Below are 22,033 nucleotides of genomic sequence, written 5' to 3' on the forward strand. Positions count from 1 at the left end.
CAACATGGCCGCCATGGCTAAAAATAGAACAAAGGGGTAAAATGCAGTTTTTGGCTTATAACTAAAAAACTAAAGCATTTAGAGCAAATCTGACATGGTGTACAACTATTTATTTGCCCTGAAATTTTCAGATGAATCGGACAACCCGTTGTTAGGTTGCTGCCCCTGAATTGGTAATTTTAAGGAAATTTACTGGTTTTGGTTATTATCTTGAATATTATTATAGATAGAGACAAACTGTAAACAGCAATAATGTTCAGCAAAGTAAGATTTACAAATAAGTCAACATGATAAAAATGGTCAGTTGACCCCTTTAGTAGTTATTGCCCTTTATAGTCAATTTTTAACCATTTTTCCTAAATCGTAGTAATCTTTTAGAAAAATCTTCTCCTCTGAAACTACTGGGCCAAATTTAACCAAACTTGGCCACAATCATCATTGCGGTATCTTGTTTAAATAATGTGTCCGGTAACTTGACCAACCAACCAAAAATAGAACAAAGGGGTAAAATGCAGTTGATGGCCACCATGGCTAAACATAGAACATAGGGGTAAAATGCAGTTGTTGGCTTATAACTCAAAAACCAAAGCATTGAGAGCAAATCTGACAGGAAGTGAAATTGTTGATCAGGTGAAGATTTATCTGCTCTGGAATTGTCAGATGAATCAGATAACCGGTTGTTAGGTTGTTGCCCCTGAATTGGTAATTTTAAGGAAATTTTGTTGTTATTATCTTGAATATTATTATAGATAGAGATAAACTGTAAACAGCAATAATGTACAGCAAAGTAAGACCTAAAAATAAGTCAACATGACCAAAATAGTCAATTGACCCCCCAAAGGAGTTATTGCCCTTCATACTCAATTTTTAACAATTTTCATCAAATTTGAATATTTTAGATTACCTTAACTGTATTTGGCAAAACTTTTAGGACATTTGGTCCTTAATGCTCTTCCACTTCGTACTTTATTTTGCCTTTTTAACTTTTTTGGATTCTAGCATCACTGATGAGGCTTTGTAGACGAAACGCGCGTCTGGCGTATATACTAAATTTAGTCCTGGTATCTATCTTGAGTTTATTCACTAACATTTTCCACTGAAACTACTAGGCCAAGTTCATTATAGATAGAGATAGAGGTTTGAAGTGAGTTTTTACTTATGCAGCCCGTTATTGTTTTATTGATCTATATTTTTTGTATAATCTTTCATTTTCGCTTATATGCTTTGTCCTTGTGACTTTTTGTGATTTTTTTAAAACACGTGTTTCTGTTTAGGGTCTTTCCGTATTGAATCTTCCTCGGAGTTCAGTATTTTTGTGATTTTACTTTTTTCTGTACTTAAACATCCCGCCAATGTGTTTTTGTTTTATGATAATTTTTGTAATCTTATCTTTCATATTTGCTAATACTTTGTCTATATGCCCTTTTAGTGTTTCTTTCTCTGTTTATTAGAAGAAATTTACAATTAGCATATAGAAAAGCGGCAAGATTAATAAAGGAAACTTTTAATTTACATTTTGCACAAGAAATGACTAAAAAAGATATAGACTATATTCTTTTCATACTTTTTCAAGGATTTGGTACCAGTACTACACAATTTTCAATCCTTCTTGGGTGGATTTTACATACATTGATATAATAAAAATTAAAAAAGCAAAACAAGTCAGGGTTAACATACATAATTGGTCAAAACAGAACTTTTCAATTTCCATTCTAACGTGTCATCAAATTCTCTATATATTTTTTTTGCTAAATTTTCCGTGCCTTCTTTATAAGTGCATGTTAACCAAATGTCATCATTTTATAATTTGTTTTGTTAATAAAGGCAACAGTAGTATACCCCTGTTCGAAACTGATAAATCGATAGAAAAAAAACCCAAATCCGGGTTGCAAACTAAAACTGAGGGAAACGCATCAAATATAAGAGGGGAGCAACGACACACCATTAAAATGTAACACACACATAAACGAACTATCCATTAGACAAAATCCGATGAGAATAACAAATAGAGTGTTACAATATATGGATATTTGCTACATCTATAATTTTAGTAAAGTTCCTCTGCAGTAATCACTTAAATTCTTTTATTTAGTTTTGTTTTCTGTCTTCAGTAAGAGTTATAATCATATTTTCTAAATCAATAATTTTACCCAAGAAAACAATTTGTTTTGATGGATGAATGATTAATCTCATTTTTACATCAATTCAAATGTGTCATTTATATTGTTATTGCATTCTTCTAATGTCTCTTCTAATAACAGACTTTCGTCTTTGCAACCAATATTTACATGACCTAAAACTCTTAGACAAGATTATATTGGTTTAAAACAATTTAGTTTGAACTTTCTAGGTGCGGAGGAAATCCCATTAGAAAGTAAAAACACGAAAATACTGAACTCCGAGGAAAATTCAAAAAGGAAAGTCCAAAATCAAAAGGCAAAATCAAAAGTACAAACACATCAAACGAATGGATAACAACTGTCATATTCCTGACTTGTACTGATTAAGCTCTAAAAATCTAAAACAATCCAAAAGAAAAAACCAACGGCCTGATTTATGTACAAAACAACAAGCGAACAAACAATTGTCATACAAACAAACGACAACGAATGAATTACAGGCTTCTGCATTTGGACAGGCACATACAAAATGAAGCGGGATAAAACATTTTTTGGGACGCCAAATAGTTATCAAAGGTACCAGGATTATCATTTAGTACGCCAGAGACGCGTTTCGTCTACATAAGACTCATCAGTGACGCACATATCAAAATATTAATAAAGCCAAACAAGTACAAAGTTGAAAAGCATTGAGGATCCAAAATTCCAAAAAGTTTTGCCAAATTGACTTATTACTGTTTTGGAAACAGATTATTTTCATATGATATATGAATATTGCTATTTATAAATCTGAATATACCAGTGACACTCACCGTTTTGTTTGAAACTTTCTTAGCTTTTGTTTTGTCTATTTATTGTTTATTAAGATAACATGCCTACATACTTAGATATACTTTACATTTAGCAATTAACACTGTAAATATAAACATGCTCGTGTGTGCTCATAAGAAGCATGCATTTTCCACTATACCATATTATTTAAAATACAGTTGTTAATATTTGATTTATACCTTGTACATGTAATATTGAGTAATTTTTCAGTAGTCAGACATACAGAAATTACACATAATCAGTCAGTTTCAAATAAATAAAGTGTAAAAAACACATACATAAATTATAATCCTGATAAAAAGAAAATACAAATTAAAAACCATGATTAACAGTATCACTACAATTCAAAGCAGTAAGTAATAATACACAATTATAAAATGCCCTGAAAACAGTATCGTAACTATATCCCTTCCGAATGGGTGTTTACATGTTCGGTAAGCTTTTGTGTTGAATGACGATATTTTGTGCTTTTATAGAATATTCCTATTAAAAATTGGATGTCCGTTAACTTAAATATAACTACTCAACACCGTCTTCATGCGCATATCAGACTGTACCAAACCTTTGCTATGATGCTTTATCATGTAGTAGTGACATTGTATTTCGTATGTCTTTCAAATGTTTCAAGATTGCAAAATTGCAAAATGTCTAGCCAATGTAGAATAACCAAATACCCAGCATTACTCACAGCAAAAAGAAAAAATAGGGCTACTACCATCTAATGACATACAGTTCTCAATTCAACAGGTTGAAAATTATGTATTCGTCATTCGAAAATCAAACAGAATTCCTCCTGCTAGAGGTATAAAACAATAAAGTAACAACAATACTGAACTCCGAGGAATATTCAAAACGGAACGTACATATCAAATGGCAAAATCGATATACCAAAACACAACAATCTAATAGATAACAATTGTATATTATCATACCATCATGAGATATACGAGGCGAACATAGTCCATATCAAGTCAACAACTTGTTTAAGAATGAATGTGCGTTAATATACAAATATGTTTATATCAGGTATATGAACGAAGACAAACTTTTTCCGGAGCCTGTAAATCAGTGGTTGTCGTTTGTTTAAGTGTTACATATTTGTTTTTCGTTCATCTTTTGTACATAAATAAGGCCGTTGGTTTCCTCGTTTGAATGGTTTTACATTGTTATTTCGGGGCCTTTAATAGCTGACTATGCGATATGGGCTTGGCTCATTGTTGAAGGCCATACGGTGAACTATAGTTGTTAATTTATGTGTCATTTTGGTCTCTTGTGGAGAGTTGTCTCATTGGCAATCATACCACATCTTCTTTTTTATATTTTTAAATTTTCATTCTCAATTTTATAAGACATATTAAACAAATGCATCAAATAAAGACCTTTTTAATGTGTAATAGCAATGAATAAAACATCTGTCAGTTACAAAAATACATAAGTTCAGTATTGGCAAATATACAGAAATAACACAAATCAGTCAGTTCAAAATACATCAAGTGTAAAAAGCATATACATGAAATTATAATCATGATAATTAAAAAGAAAATACTAATTAAAAAACATGATTAGCAGTATCAATACAATTCAAAGAAGTAAGTGTGTTTAGTTTGAACAACTGATATTATACAGAAATTCATGGCAATGCATAGCAAACACTCTAATGGAAATTGACATAAAAATTGTTATTATATAAAAAAAATGTTATAAATTAAAAGGAATCTTCAGATCTTTTATACCTTTCTCGAAAAAGATTTTTTTGGAACATATTTCATCAAATAAAAACAAAATAGTACTAAAAAGAAATATGTACGGATAAACACACACACAAAAAAGACAATCAATATAGTTTAACAGTAAACAATGTTGATTATGTTTCAAAATTCACATCAAAACAATGATAAGGACAAATAGCATGGTCAATCAAAATCAGACACTTTAAGTCAAAGCAAATCCTATATTATACACATTTATGAAAAAAAACAACTTTTATTTTGAAATTCAACTCTCATATCTAACAGTGTTACATATCAGTCTTAATCAAGTGTAAAAAATTCTAGTAAAGTATGATATATTTTATTCTTTAACAACAAAATACTTTAAACACTATATCGTAGAACACATTGGCAAATCGTAAATATTTTTTTTCCTTTCCTTTTCCAGTCATGATTCTACTTCGTCAAAATTATCTCCCAATAACGTCAAGTACTTTTTACAATCGTCATTATAAAGGAAGCAGTTATAGGGATGACGCTCTGACAATTTAGCTCTTGAAAACCGATAACTTAATCCACATAGCATCAATCCTTATATGCCAGTTGTATTTCGAAAGACAAATGTTTCTACTAGCATTTGAGCATCATTTAATGTATTTTTCTGCATTTAGTCAACTTTTAATTATTGTCTGATAGGTTGTCAGCTGGAATTTTTGAAAATTCAAACAATTTAAAAAACATTTTATTCACTATTTCGTGGAAGGGTAGACTAAATAAATTCATGGATTGAATACTTATAAACCTAGATAACACACACACACAAAATAAAGTATTTTAAGTTTCTAAATTTTTTTAAAATCCACTTTTAAAGTGTGCAAACATGTACTCTGTTGTTATGACTCTTTAGGTTGCACTTTGTAAATACAGCTGTTTCTGACAACACGCCTCTTTTGGGGAGAAATAGAATATTCATAGAAAATTAATTTTGTTTACATACTGGTTCCCAGTTATGCTCTCTGTGTTCCATATCGCAGAGACAGAACTGGGGAATGTTACCAGTAAATAAACACGTGCATATTGTTAACATTGAAATCTGTGGTAACCTTTCATTCGAGGTAGGGGTAGTTAAGAAAATTAGTGTAAGTTTCAACTCTGAGAAGTTCGGGGCATATAAACGTTGAAAATATGCCGCACAGCCCTATATTTTGACCTTTGAAAAAAATTGTGGTGCAAATGAACTTTCAATTCTAGGATAAGATTTTTTTCAAAACTTCATAGTAAAAGTGGTACAGTTTTAGCCGTAAAAGGAGTTCCTATGGGAAATTGCATTGTCAATATTTACAGAAATGCAACCTATATAGGGTGAAAAAGGGGAACATTCAGAATTTAACCAAATTTGCTTTATTTCACAGATTTTAAAGAAATTAACTCAAATATGAAGTTTTATAAATATTTAATGAAGATTGATAGAATCCTGGGCCTTAGATATGATGACTCAGCATAAATTCACAGTTTACAGTATACATAGTTTACTTAAAGTCCTGGATACAAAATTAATTCATAACATTTGCATATTTGTAAGTAAAATTGTTAAAAAGTGCTTATATTTACTCTTCGCAGTCATTGAAACTCATAGATCCTTCCTGAATATTATTTATGGAGTATTTGTATCCTTTCGATAACCCAAAATTAAGCCGCAACACCTAATTCTTCTTTTTTGTCACCACGGCATAACAAATACAAGCTAGAAAAACAAAAATATCTCAAGAAAACTTACAATAGTGTGTTCTATCCTGAATATGTACTAAATATTTCAAATTGCTAGAAACAGCAGAATGATTTAGGAAATTTGAGGCCCCAGGGGCAAAAAACAGAGAAAATTGCCTACCCCCTGGGTCATAAAACAAATAATTTAACTTGTAAATGCTATGATTTTCTGATTTTAAAGTTCTTGATATAGAAACAATAACTATGTTTGGAAGTTATGCAAAAATCAGATGTTAGCAGTCATCTCTACAACATTTTAAGTGAATTTATATCTCAGACTGGTATCTGCATACATACAACTATTGCAAATATGGCTTTGTTTGAACACTTCTAGTATATATAGTAGCTAAATTGTGTCAGATATATGGTTACAGATGATACTGTTGTGACAAGAATTCTAAATTGACCATTTGAGGCAGAAAATGTGTTCTTTAATTGACAAATAGGCATACAGTAAGATGTGGACTGGAGACAGAGGCTGGTTTGGATACTTTATATAATCTTGAATGTTGTGATGATTGACTGCTAAACATTACATTTATAATATTCTGATATGCTTTCAATATGTTATCAAAACAGTTTTTAACAGGTTCTAGGTATTTTTTATCAGAAAATATGTAAATAGGGTAAGCTGGCAATAATTAAAGTCTTGTTTTCAAATTCTTTAAAAAATTGCAACAGGGGAGGGGGTATAAAATGTATAGTAAAGAAAAACTTAGAGTATACACAGTGATTTCTTTAAGACTATAATTCTGATAAATGAGTCATAATGTGAGAAAAACTGATTTTAGAGAGTTTTCTATTTGAATAAATGTCTGTATAGGTTGCACTTTGTAAATACAGCTGTTTCTGACAACACGCCTCTTTTGGGGAGAAATAGAATATTCATAGAAAATTAATTTTGTTTACATACTGGTTCCCAGTTATGCTCTCTGTGTTCCATATCGCAGAGACAGAACTGGGGAATGTTACCAGTAAATAAACACGTGCATATTGTTTACATTGAAATCTGTGGTAACCTTTCATTCGAGGTAGGGGTAGTTAAGAAAATTAGTGTAAGTTTCAACTCTGAGAAGTTCGGGGCATATAAACGTTGAAAATATGCCGCACAGCCCTATATTTTGACCTTTGAAAAAAATTGTGGTGCAAATGAACTTTCAATTCTAGGATAAGATTTTTTTCAAAACTTCATAGTAAAAGTGGTACAGTTTTAGCCGTAAAAGGAGTTCCTATGGGAAATTGCATTGTCAATATTTACAGAAATGCAACCTTTAGACAGGTATTTCACTTGACAGGCATATTTCATATTTAGTCCTGTAAATTTTCAACTTTTTACTTGTTTGGCTTTATAAATATTTTGATATGAGCGTCACTGATGAGTCTTATGTAGACGAAACGCGCGTCTGGCGTACTAAATTACAATCCTGGTACCTTTGATAACTATTTACACCACTGGGTCGATGCCACTGCTGGTGGACGTTTCGTCCCCGAGGGTATCACCAGCCCAGTAGTCAACACTTCGGTGTTGACATGAATATCAATAATGTGGTCATTTTTATAAATTTCCCGCTTACAAAACTAAAGATTTTCTTATCCCAGGCATAGATTACCTTAGCCGGATTTGGCACAACTTTTTGGAAATTTGGATCCTCAATGCTCTTCAACTTTGTACTTGTTTGGCTTTATAAATATTTTCATATGAGCGTCACTGATGAGTCTTATGTAGACGAAACGCGCGTCTGGCGTACTAAATTATAATCCGGGTACCTTTGATAACTATTTAATGTTTTTATATCAACCTGTAACCTTGATGTATACAATTAATAGAATCTGAAGCGATATGATGTACCAAATAGTTTTGCTTCAAACGTTTTAAAAACAGAATAGGCAATTCAAACACGCCAAGAGGTGCACTTTTCTTTCTATGAAATATATTATTACCCCTTGAATGATTAAAAAACTGTCGCCGGCGGCGGATATGCATACAAACCCTATAAAAGATTATTCTATTATTTTTCTGTCGATTTTCTGTGGAATTGATGTATATGCACAAAAAAAGATCCACTTGTATTTGCACCTACCACAATCGAATGTTTTATTAAAATTATCTATGTTTTAAAAGTTTACAGATGTGTCAAAGCTCCATACTGTATGCACATTTATTAAACTTTTAAAGACCATAGAAACAGATGTAAACAAATTTCAATTCCAATATACCAATTTGACTGTTTTACCATCTTTAACAAATAGTTCCCTTTCTTTTGTTTAATATCAACTGGGCATTCTCCTTTTTAATTAAACTTTAGAAAACTTATGTACATTACGAAATAAAAGCACTTCAAAATGAGAAAAAAGCATCAAAACATCAAAATGCATCCTTTCCCTATGAAAATAAAGTAAATCAAAATCAGAAAATGTTGAGCGAACATTTGTAATATTATCATTATATATAGTATCATCTTATTATCATTATAATTATTTGTAGTAGTAATTGTATTATAATTTTTATTATTATTATTATTATTATTGTTATTATCATTATCATTATCATTATCATTTCATTTGGAGTCAATTGATGATTATCCTTTTTCATCATTCGTATTAGTATACTATTGAAACATACAATAAGGAGAGTAATACTTTATAAATTGAGATATCTTGCTAACTTTTTATACTAAAACCTTGATAAACTGAAATCAGGTGATAAACTCCCCTTCTTCGGCTTTCTTTTTGATATCTTTAATTTGTATCTTAAATCACTGCCATTTAAAATTTTCAGGCATACGTTTGTAATGACTTGGTGGTGGTACAAAATGTAACGGTTTTTCGAACATCTCAAACGGCGAGTCACCTCTATTTTCATCGATTACAAGTTGAAGGTCACTGATAGTTTGATCTCTTGTCATCCAAACCTGGTTTCCGTTGCTCTGATCAAGATACAAATTAGGCCTTTCTTCTAGTTTATCAGCAGTCGCATTAATCTTTGCTCTATAAAAAAACATACTGAAATTAATATGCTGATGACGTATATATGTATGTAAGAATATTTTTTTGTATATATATCTATATGCTAGTCATCGAAAGACAAAATATAAAACAATGCTATGTATTAAACAACTATTTATAATTAAATTGAATATTCTGTATATTTCAAGAAAGAGGAAATGCTACAAAAACAAAAAATCTGTCCTGGCATATAAACACTTACGAAGAAAATCTCTAGACTTTATTGTAAATAAATAAACTTTTGAGTTTTTTAAGTTCGTACCACCTTTGTGTCTATAGTACGCGCTAGACTTAAGAAATATTGTTAGGAGGTACATTTTACCATTGATGTCAATCAGATGTAGATTAAAAAGAATTAAGATCCTCTCCAAAACATTCCTAACACTCTTAAAATTTATAGTTATATTTTAAAATATCTTATTGTCTAATTAAACAGAGATTTATCTATGAAAATTAGAATAGTAGATCCTTATTTCTCATTGTCTTATTCTAAGTGATGTGAATCCTTGATTTGTGCACCGAGTCCAACTCATATGCACAAATTGTACATGTGATATCAAGAAAATCCCGGAATGATTTAAAGATATGGCAAAATCCAACGTACTTTTTTCATATGATTTGCACCACGTGACTTTGGCCCTTTTTTTTTTTTTATTAAATTACTTCGTTTAAAACTTATGTGTTTTTAAATGTCCCTCGGCGGATATTTACAAAAATATTGTGTACTTCTAATGGAAAATGCTAAAGTTTTTACTTTTAACGAAATGGGAAGGTTGAAATAATCATGTTTTTAAAAGAATTTGGCCGAAAATTTAAGATAGTTAAAAGTTTTTAAACATTGGAATTCAACCTACAAGGTGCCTCCTTATATGCGGAAAAATCATGAACAATATCTTCTTGCATCTTTATTTTGTGTTGAATCTTGCATTTTTACAATTTTTCGTTTGATTCGATATAGGTATTGGCATATTGGCATTATCATTTAAGGGGCTCCTATTGTAATGGCTGTCGTCATGACAAGGCAAAATGGCTGCTATGCAAATTAGCAAAGTACCCAAACGTTTGCCATATAATAAGTTTGGTGGATTGATGATTCAATAAACAGTCGCTTTATAATGTTAATAATTATACAGTCCTACTATGAAACTTGTTTTTGTATTCATCTGAATCAAAACTCCTTTTAAACCTAAGGAAAATCATCGTGCAAAACTGTAATTCCGTTTTTTAGATACATGGTCAGCCTGTTTATTCAATAATAAACAAGAATGTGTCCATAGTACACGGATGCCCCACTCGCACTATCATTTTCTGTGTTTAGTGGACCGTGAAATTGGGATTAAAACTCTAATTTGGCATTCAAATTAGAGAAATCATATCACAGGGAACATGTATACTAAGTTTCAAGGTGATTGGACTTCAACTTCATCAAAAACTACCTTGACCAAAACATTTAACCCGAAATTTGCACTATCATTTTCTATGTTCAGTGAACCGTGAAATTGGGGCCAAAACACTTATTTAGCATTGAAACTTAAAAGATCATATCATAGGGCACATGTGTACTGAGTTCAAAGTTGATTGGACTTCAACTTCATCAAAAACTACCTTGACCAAAAACTTTAACCTGAAGCGGGACGAACGGACGGAAGGACAGACAGATGGAAGGACGAACGAACAGACGCACAGACCAGAAAACATAATGTCCCTCTACTATCGTAGGTGGGGCATAAAAATTTAATGATCGCTTACATCCAATTAATCATAGCGAGCTTGAGATTAACTTTATTACCAAAACTTGAAGATATGCGTCAAGATCTTTTCCTCAATATGCATATTGACACAGATGGACGACTTCGAACTAGAATCTATGACATCCGTGATGATTTTTACTTTTCAATTGCCAATTTCAAATTTTTCAGTAGTAACAAAACACAGATCCATCGTAGTGGGTTTAGATTAAACTGACAATTACGCCCGTACTGTTTTTTTTTCCAAATACACTTGAATATGTTTCCTTGTGTACTTAAAACCTTACATTTATATGAACCTTGCATAACATAGCAGGACGCTTTACCTATCGATGTTTTTGTATAATAATCTTTGAAATTGGGTGTCATATTTTGACAACATTCCTGCAAAACAAATTTGACACCATTGTTCAATAAAATGGTATTTCTCACTTTCCGACTTTTTTGTCCCGTGTCACATGCATTTGTTATACTTCATATGTAGAACACCCATTGAAGACCCATTGATGTCTGCTCTATGGTCGGGTTGCTGTCGCTTTTATTTAGTCTATGATAACTAACCTTGTGCTGTTCGATCTGACTTTGTAATATATTAATCCAATAATCACCATTATAACGAGAAGCAATCCGCCGATAGAAGCAGCTATCACCACAATTGATTCATTATTGTCTTAAAAAAAAACGAACATGTTTTTGAAAAATTTGCAATTTTGGATAAAGCAGTCAGGCCCTTTTTATATCTTCAGTGCACATGTTATAAACGCACACATAACATCATGTTCATTTACAATTGAAGAAGTTTTATATGTATTTAAATTTCAATTAAAACCACCTTAATGAATACGTTTACTGAAAGTATCAAGTTCGATATTTCCATCGATCTCTAACGGTCTGCCATATTGATAATTTGCCGTCACATAAACGGTTTTAAGTTTAAAAAAAATAACATATAAGTTACAATGAAAACAGTATCATTTCATTCAAAGACACTTGCCAATAAGCTTCTATTTGCTACGTATCAGGTACACTGTTGATACATTATCCAACCGATAGTGTTGTTTTGGAGATATTATTAAATGCATGAGATTATTTTTTATTATTAAAGAAATTCAAATTCATATAAGCAAAAACTAGCTCAACTTTTTATTTGATTACAATTTCAACGCTTCTAGATGTTTGGTATAGATAAAAAAAAATGTTTTGTTTATTTATAGGAAAACAGAATTTGGAATACTTAAGATAATGTATATGAACTAATTTCTAAAACACGTGTAACTGATATTGGCCTCATTCGTTAACATGTCAAAATTATGTTGCTTTCATATTAGTTCTTGCATAATTTTGAAATTAGTAATCATTATCTAATTAATCTATTTCGATCGATGATGAGAGAGTTGATCTTAGAAATTGAGGGGGAAAAGAGCACTTTTCTAATTTTTTTCACTATGAACTGAAGATTTTTTGTTTTAAAAATGCATTCTCAAAAGAATATTTAAAAATAAATATTTACTTTTATGTTGCCGATAAATAAAAAAAAAAAACACCAACAAATTTAAAAAAACTAGAACAATTCTCATATTGTTACAGTTTATTGTACTGAGGCTTGTTTTCTTTGAATATTTCATTAGAGTATATTTTATTTGACCCTTTCTTTGTTCTCTTAACTTTGGAAAAAAAGTATCATACTTGTGTATTACGATTTTTTTGTAAACATGAAGAAATAAATAATTATCATATATAATTTGAACTACTCAAATAAGTGACAATTTTTAATTCTGTTTAAGAATTGATACTGATATTAATTTTTTTTTGTTAAAAACCAATATGGTATACATGTATTAAGTGTATACGTATGTTTCAAATCTTGCTAAATCGGTTTAATATGTTCATTATTTAAGGTGACTTCCATTTTATTTTTTATTTTCTATCTTTCTTTTATCTATTTTCTTTTTTCTTTTTCACGAAGTTTTTTTTTTGTTGTTGTAGAAAGTATTTATGAGACTAGTTTTGTATTTATGTAGTTCATCTATACATTTTCAATGCGGTCAAGTTTGTATGTTAAAATATTTCTTATTGTATCATGTTTTCTAAAATCCTATTTAAAAATTGCAAACCTATTGATTATATATTGCTACATCATTACCATCGGCGCGGGACGTTTGCGGTTTTTCATTGGACATTTGCCTTTTTTTACATAGGACATTTGCGCTTTTGCAGTATTTGGTTTTTACCATAAAAATTTCTTCAACATGACACAAGCATTCTAAATTGGTTATACATGTAAAATGATTATACCGTTTTCCCTATCGTTCACTTGAAGAAAAATTTTCGGATTTTGGGCTCTGTACGAGATAGCCTTCAGAAAGAGTGAACATATTCTCTTGACTTATACAAATTAGGTTGAAATCTTCTTACTCTATACATAGCCTTTGATACAGACTGTAAATCTTTAGGATGCAAAGATTGCTCACCCACATCTTTCAATCCAGCACGAATGATTGTTATGGTCTTTGTGTGAGGTCGTCATAAGCCTTTCGTTTGGCTTACACTCTTAGCTAATGGCGCTTAATTTTTCTGTCATCACGTTTGTGAGTGCTTATGGTCATTTTTCTGACTCACAATATTAATAGTCACATTATCTGTTTTAATTCTAGCATTACAATTTTCCACGGTACATCTCCATGCAAGGTCTTTACTTTAGAGGGTTTGATCAAAGTGATATAAAAATCCATCATGACATATACATTTTTTCCTTTACTAGTCTCTATAACTAACTTATGACAAACAAAAGGTGAATTTATTTCCGTAATGATTACTTTAATATAAAGCGCAAATGTCCATAATATTTGAAGTTCAAATGTCCTGCCGTTTTATAGGTAAAAAAGCGCAAACTATAATATGCGAAATTCAAATAGAATATGAATGCGCCTTATAACTAGTTTATGTGTTTGCACTTGCAATATAAAGCGAAATAAATCTTTTATTTCAAACCATTCATTCAACGGTTACATGCATCGATTGATTGAAATCATAATAGAATACACAAAATATGAATATGTAAATTATCCACGTGAAATAAATACCAAGCTGTAAATAAAAATCCTTCAAATACTTTTGATAATAATTCATAAAACATACGTTGACATTAATGGTATATATGCATTATTTTCCAAATTCCATAAAAGCTTTCATTTCATTCTTCAGTTGGTACGGTAGGCAATTGGGAAACCTCTAAAAGATTTATTTCCCTTGAAATTGCACAGACAAAAAAAAGCGAACTATAAAGCACATTCATAATTTATCTAATGTTCACCTGTTATATTGATATTACTGTATAGAATTAATCAGTTGGCATTTTCGGGGTATGCTATTAGAGAAGATGATAAAATAAGAGCTATTTTAAGATAAAAAAAAATTACCTCATTTGTTTTTTGTATTAACTTTTTAGCAAAAATCGTCTCACACACGTTTTTAGAAATTTTACCAATATTTTTTCAGTTGACTTCTTCCGAAAGTGCAATCGATGAGTCACATGTAGATGAGATAATTGTCTGGTAAACTAAATAAAAATTAAGTTGTATTCATAAATGTTTTATCTGTAAGCATATGTCTTACCGTTCTTAGCAGAAGGAATAACAGTTGGGCTGCAAAGATCCTGTTAAAAAAAACCAATATATATTTTCTAGAATTCTGTTGATATTACTATATTAATTATGAGTATTCATGTGAAGAGATGTGTTATGAAATCTTGATTGTAAATCACTTAATATAAAACATGTATATTCAACAAATACAATTTTTAAGATCTGGGCGTCACTGGTGAGTCTTGTGTGACGAGGCGCGTTTTTGGCGTATTGAATTTTAAACCTAATGCTTTTTGTTAATTAATCATGTGTTTCTTTGTCTAATACGTTCTCCTATTTATTTGTATTGTAGTCCTGTAATATTATGTTGTCATTTCAATGTTATATTTAACATTGCCATTAAAGTGCGAGGTTTGGCATGCCACAAAACCAGGTTCAACCCACCACTTTTTCCTTTAAAAATGTCCTGTACCATGTCAGGAATATGGCCATTGTTATATTATAGTTTCTGTGTGTGTTACATTTTAACGTTACGTCGATTGTTTTCTCTTATTTTTGAGTGTAAATTCACATTGCGATAAGCCGTGTCACGTTACTTGTCTAACTCAAATTCATGTATTTGGTTTTGATGTTATATTTGTTATTTTCGTGGGATTTTGTCTGATGCTTGGTCCGTTTCTGTGTGTGTTACATTGTAGTGTTGTGTCGTTGTTCTCCTCATATGTTTGGTGCGTTTCCCTCAGTTCTAGTTTGTTACCCCGATTTTGTTTTTTGTCCATGGATTTATGAGTTTGAACAGCGGTATACTACTGTTGCCTTTATTCATGTGGTACATAATATGTCTCTTTAAGACTTCAACAAAACGCATTTGACAATTTTAGGTTCGAACGTTGTTTTCAATTTGGACTTAGGCCGTGTTCACATTGATCTAAACTCGGTGTTGTTTTAGTGTAATTCACACGTACACTTAAGACGATTACGTTCCCATTGGTAACATTCAATGTTTACATGTAGTTTCAATCATGTTTTGTCTACATGCAGTCGATAGTCACTGCAGGGCTTGTGTAGGTTAAGTGTACATATAAATAGGCATTAAGAACTTAAATTTTACCAAGTATATTAAAGGAAGGAACGATTTTTGAATAATTTTGATATTTATAACAATTATTAATAAAGTTCTTTACAGAAATATTATTCTAAACTTGATATATTTATTTGTTATAAAAAACACTTTAGGTAGCTTTACTAACCCCTTATCAAGACTCAAAGCATCATCAATGCCGAACATATAATTCATTTGAAAAGGTATTCCCGAATCGACTGGACATACACGAAAATATTTGCCACTGGTCTTTACTCAAACAACGATTCACTCATAAATGCATTACTAAAAAAAGTGTGAGGTAAATTGTACTGTTGGTCTAGTATCTCATATCCGTTAAAATACACTTAGAAATAAAAAAACAAAACAAAACATAAATATCTCCCTTTGCTAAATACTCCTTGGAGAAGAAATACTATTTGAAAGAAACAGAAAAGATAAAAATGTAGTGATCCTTAACATCTCAATCGCTTTTCTTCGTCTGTAAGGACGCTGCTGCAGCCTACGTTTTTTAATGCGCAATCAAGACATCTTAAGTATCTTTTAAAAACTACTGCAATCGTCAAAATGGCTTTCATAAAGGACCAACCACTTAATTTTCAAAAGAAGGGGGGGGGGGTATATTTTTTTTTCTGGGTCAGATTTTTTTTTCTTCGCACGAACGTTTTTATTCAGTTTTTTTCGATGCCAGCAATTAAATATCTTTTTTCAATATTCTACACTGTAATGTATGGGGAAACTCTGGGTTTAGAATATTTTTTTATCATCTCTATGACCAGAATATTTTTTTTTATCAAATTGGGGATCAGAATATTTTTCAAGAAAAAATCCATTTTCGAAGTCAAATGGTTGTTCCCTAACTACTAGAGAAGTTGTCCGAAAAAATTGCATTCGGTTCTACGTAATGAACATTTAAATGACATAAAGTGTACAAGTTTGAACAAATCTAATGTACAGGTAATTAAACAAGGTTTTTAGATGTGAACAAATTTAATATGAAACCAGTGTACATTACATTAAACTAAATGTAAACATGTTTACTGTACATGGCGTTTGGTGTGAACACGGCTTTATATACACAAGTCCAAATTGAAAACAACGTTCGAACCTATAATTGGGTAGATAAAAAACGTATTTTTTGGTTTCCATTTGTTATTTAATTTAAATTTATAATTAAGATCCATTATCTACATTTAGTGATCCGTTTATTTGGAAATCGACAATAGCACTCAGAAGGGTATAAGAACATTCGTTGTTTGACCTGCTAGTCAAATGCGTTTTGTTGAAAAATACTTTTTCACTTTTTTGGTAATTGGAAAATTGTTGTTTGTGCTGTATTTAGACTCTTCTACCAAGAAATATTTTTGTTCAGCGCAATCATAGGTTTTGAACGTTGTTTTCTATTTAGATTTGTTTATATATCTACTTTAATTATGACAAGAAGAACAAAAAATGATACAATGCTTTGGTAAGAAAAATTTAAGATAGAATAAACTCATCTTCTAACATAACCTGCAAGATATCAAGAATGTTAGTACTATCTAGTTCGAGTTATGATTAAGGAATAAGATACAAGATTCCGATACTCTCCACTCTCAAACAAAGTTGTCTTTTGGACTCTATTGATGGATTTGACTTATCTGGTCTGGTTTGATCAAATAGACCTTCACTTGTTTCGGAATTATACAGCATGGGCTTTTCAAAATTTGGCTTTGAATATTCCCGATGAGGGTTAAAACTGACAAGAGACCTACAAAAGCCTGATATCGCTAGACCTGTAATTTCAGTTTCAGGCATTTGACTTATTTGTAGATCTTGCTTTTTGCTGAACAATTTTGTCATATACACTTTCCGTCTTTCTGTAATAATACTAAAGATAATACGTAACCCAAAACTGTAAATTTCCTAAATATTAATTATTTCTGGACATCAACTTAACAATAAGTTGCCCTATTGGTCTTAAGATTACTTGACAGGTAAATATAAACCGGATTTACACTTTCACCTATATCAGTTTTACTCTAACTGCTATTGCATTTAAGTTGGAAGCCCCTATGTTTATTTTACGAAAATACCGCCATGTGTTTAAATGGAGCAACTCTCCAAATACAATCTATTAACAAGATACCAAAAAGAACATTCATTTAAAGTTTCATAGTATTTGGCTAAATAGTTTAAGCGTAAAAGATTTTTTTTAAAAAGTAATTAGACTTTCACAAAAAATAAAAAAAAGTTTTCAGGGCAATAATTCCTTTTTAAAGGAGTAAATTGACTATTTAGATCATGTTGACTTATTTGTAGATCTTACTTAGCGGAATATTTGTTGCCATTTATACTGTCTCTCCTCCCATTATAATGTCAAAGAAAAAAAACCAAAACAGTAAAATTTAATAAAAACAAACTATTTTCAACTTTAACACAACAATAGGTTGTCGAACTTTACAGTTTCAAAAATTCAAAACAGGTAGATCATGACCCATCTATCTCTTGAAATCCCTTTCACTTTTGCTCTTACTGCTGTAGTTCTTGGGATATAAGCAAAATACTGCTTTTGACCCCTTATGTCAAACCCCTGTGTTCTATTTTAAGCCATTATGGCCATATTTTTTATGGATCAAAACGTCGGATACAATTTATCAACTAAATAACCTAAGGAACATTCATTTAACGCTTGGAGTATTTGATCCAATTGTTTCAGATAAAAATATTTTTTAGAAAGCAATATACTTGCATGAGAAAAAGAAAAAAAATAAACGTTTCAAGGGCGATAACTTCTTAATATGAAATTCAGTCGACTATTTTAATCATTTGCATAATTTGTAGATCCTAATAAGCTGAACATTTTGGCCATCAAATTTTCTATCTATCTGGTATAACATTGAAGATAATAATAAAACAGTAAAATTTCATAAAAAGAATCGGTCTTGAAATTTCATAGCAGATAGATCTCGACTTTTTCATCACTATAACTCTATGTCACTCTTGCTCTAACTGCTTTAGGTTAGAAATAGAAGCCAAAAACTGTATTTGACCCTTATGTTATATTTTTAGCCATGGTAGCCATGTGTGTAAATGGATCAAAACTTCTGATACACTTTAGTTTAAGTTTATAAGTATAAGGCCCAGTTATTTCAGAGTAGATGATTTCTAAATGTTAGCAAACATGATAAACAAATTGTGTAAAGTTGTCTTTAAAGGGCAATAACTCGTTAAGGGATCAATTGACAATATTGGTTATATCACTTTTTTGTGGATCTTACTTTGATGAACATATTTGCTGTTTGCAGTTTTTTTTTTATCTTCAATAATATGAAAAGATAATAACCAAAAACTGAAAACATTTTCTTAAAATTACCAATTTAGTGGCAGCAACCCAACAATGGGTTGTTTGGTCTTACAATTTCAGGACTAAATAATCTTAACCTTTCAAATATGTTTATCCTTGCAAGATGTTTGATGATGAATTTACTAACTAGATACATGTACATTACGATATATTCATTTAAAGTTTGAAGGTATTTTGCTCAGTAGTTTCAGAGGAGAAGATTTTTGAAATAGTTTACGACGACGACGAAGACAGACGACTATGGAGACAGACGACAAAACACGACGGACGACTATGGACGCCTAGTGATGACGTTAGCTCACTTGGGCCCTCTGTGCCCAATGAGCTAAAGAGTACATATAATTTAGAACGTGTTACTTTTATTTCTACGGCAGTCATGAATGCAAATAATAACATACCTGTTCAAAGCATGCAATAGTTGTTGAATGACACGAATAACAATTTTCATCATGTATGATAATGCTGACAGATTCTCCAAAATTTGTGCCATCATATGAAAGACTAATTTCATATCCTTCTGCCACAATTGTTTCTGTTGTTGCTATCTTTCCCTTTGAGGACATTAAATCTACAGATACCATGAACATATTACTGAAATTTGCCTGCAAGACATCGCTTTTCGATATATATTTAATGGAATTCGTTACTTTCTGCAAAAGATAAAAGATCATAATAAGTAGTGTATGAAATAAAAACTACAATATAAGAAGAACGTTCAAAATATTTTTGTCTTCACTTATCTATTAATAATATAAATGAGTTCAATAGTTTGATTTTGGAAGAAAAAAAAATATGACAAAATCTATGTCTATGAGAATAAGCCGATATTTTATTTTCAAGATGCATTTGGCCTGTTCCCCGGCATCTATACATGACATGGTCTAAATTATTTGATAATTTGGTGTTCTATGTCGTATTATTATCCTTCAAATACAGTCTTTTGTGGTCAAATTGGACAAAACAATGAATGAAAACAGTACTTAAAAATCATAAAATCATAAAACAAAATATAGGACTTTTTAGAACATATTGACTTTAAGAAAGCTTAAATTGTCCCTGAATAGGCAAAAACGAGTTTTGATATTTGCATCCATTTACCCGACAGTTTTGTACTTGAAACTGCTTTAATTGTGTATTAAAATGTCTCATGGCAGTTTCCCTTTGATGGCTATTATGAAAACTGCATAGATAAACGAGATCATAACTTGGGAATCGACTAAAACAACACCAACAGAAATAAAGACCCATAAATCAGAAAAATCCAAACCACCAAAATAATTCTTATTCTCTGTGTACAAGTTCTCAGATGATATAAATTCATTAAAGAATCTAGATACTAAAGGATATTGGTTTCATTCATTGTTTAAGGTAGTACGGTTACCTTAAAAAGTTTTAATTTTTCGTTTGGTTAATTGATAGTAGTCGCATTGATATTCTTATAATATTTTATTGTTTTGTATATCAGATTATCAATGTGTACGCCCATATCCGATATGTAACGAAAGTGTAAAAATGGGTACCTATCAAATGACATTATTTAAAATCTGCGAAATATATAAAATAGCATTTTCCGATTTCTGCTAAGCAACAGAGAACATATATCTTAGAAAAGTTGATAGCTTCTTCATCATTTGAAATATATTGACGATATATTTAGATAAAGATCGAAAAACAAAAGGGACATTCTTTACTCATTTGTCGACGAGAATCTTACAACGAAATGACAAAGGTACGAAAAACGACGAAATACAAACAAGTCCGCACAACACTACAGTGAAGACTAAAGGCTTAGCAACTAATAAACTGTGTTCAAAACTATGAAGGCGAAACATATTATTGTGTTGCAGTTTTTCTAATGACTCGCCTTCGACCAAGGGAAAACCAATGTTTCGTATTTGTTTTCCTGGTTCTCGTATAACGTTATCCGGGTCAACATTTTTGAACTTAAAATTGCAACATGCTTTAAGTAATGAGTGATAATGATGATCTTACTACATACGGGGATTGACAGTCTATCGTATTACCTCATTTTAAGTAATGAAAATAACAAATTCATATGTTCTTAATTTAAAATATTCACGAAAGCTCGAAGCTTAGAAAACAGTAATAGGTTGAACAATGATGTCGATTTTTTATAATTCTCATACGTTACCTGAAAATACTTTATGTTGTACCAAATTGTCTTGGTAAGAAAATTTCCGAAGATATTTGGGTTCCTGCAGTCATTTGTTCCAGGTATACAAAGTCCATTCGAAGTAAGGCTGATATTTGATGGCGGGATTGTAATTGATTCAGAGCAGTCGTCCCCAATATATTTACCATTACATTCACAAAGACCTATATAAATAATTTTAGTTGTATACTTCTCTCGCCTTTCAGGGTGTTTGCTACTCTGCATTAAACTAACAAATATTTTCTTGATTGACTGATTGTTTTGTGTCTACGCCACTTTCATCATGATTGTGCTGTTTCGTTGTGGTCACTTTTTATTGTTGGGGGAATCGAAGTGCCCTAAGAGAACCTTTGGTAACAAAAACTTACAATCCTAGTCAATTACGATTGTACCTATCAAGTGAGAATTATCTGACGAAAAATCAATGACAAGAGCAGCGAACATTCGTAAAGCTTGTTATTTTGAAACAAAGTAGCAAACACCCTTTTTGCCATGCCAATTAACCCCTACTTTTCTTTTCAGAACTTGATTATATATATTTTAAAATATCAATTTTGAAAATGGTATAAAATCTTTGTTATTTTATCGTCGCTTTTGAAAAAAAGAGTCAATAATAAACACCTTACAAATATATATTTATTTCGTCT

At 30.9% G+C, this 22,033-nt stretch overlaps 1 protein-coding gene across 1 annotated transcript in view; it reads right to left on the reverse strand.

Moving 5' to 3' along the window:
- Positions 1-5,738: 5,738 nt before the first annotated feature.
- The window catches only part of LOC143064464 (uncharacterized), a 39,605-nt gene continuing 23,310 nt past the window's right edge, over positions 5,739-22,033 (reverse strand). Inside the window, exons 11-15 of the mRNA XM_076237306.1 lie at positions 21,366-21,550; positions 19,612-19,863; positions 14,797-14,836; positions 11,743-11,851; positions 5,739-9,415 (exon numbers count right to left, since the gene is read on the reverse strand). Coding sequence (XP_076093421.1) covers positions 9,184-9,415; positions 11,743-11,851; positions 14,797-14,836; positions 19,612-19,863; positions 21,366-21,550 — 818 coding nt within the window. The 3' untranslated portion in view covers positions 5,739-9,183. The remainder of the gene's footprint in view (positions 9,416-11,742; positions 11,852-14,796; positions 14,837-19,611; positions 19,864-21,365; positions 21,551-22,033) is intronic.

The sequence above is a fragment of the Mytilus galloprovincialis genome, chromosome 1, assembly GCF_965363235.1.
Source record: "Mytilus galloprovincialis chromosome 1, xbMytGall1.hap1.1, whole genome shotgun sequence".
Taxonomy (NCBI): domain Eukaryota; kingdom Metazoa; phylum Mollusca; class Bivalvia; order Mytilida; family Mytilidae; genus Mytilus; species Mytilus galloprovincialis.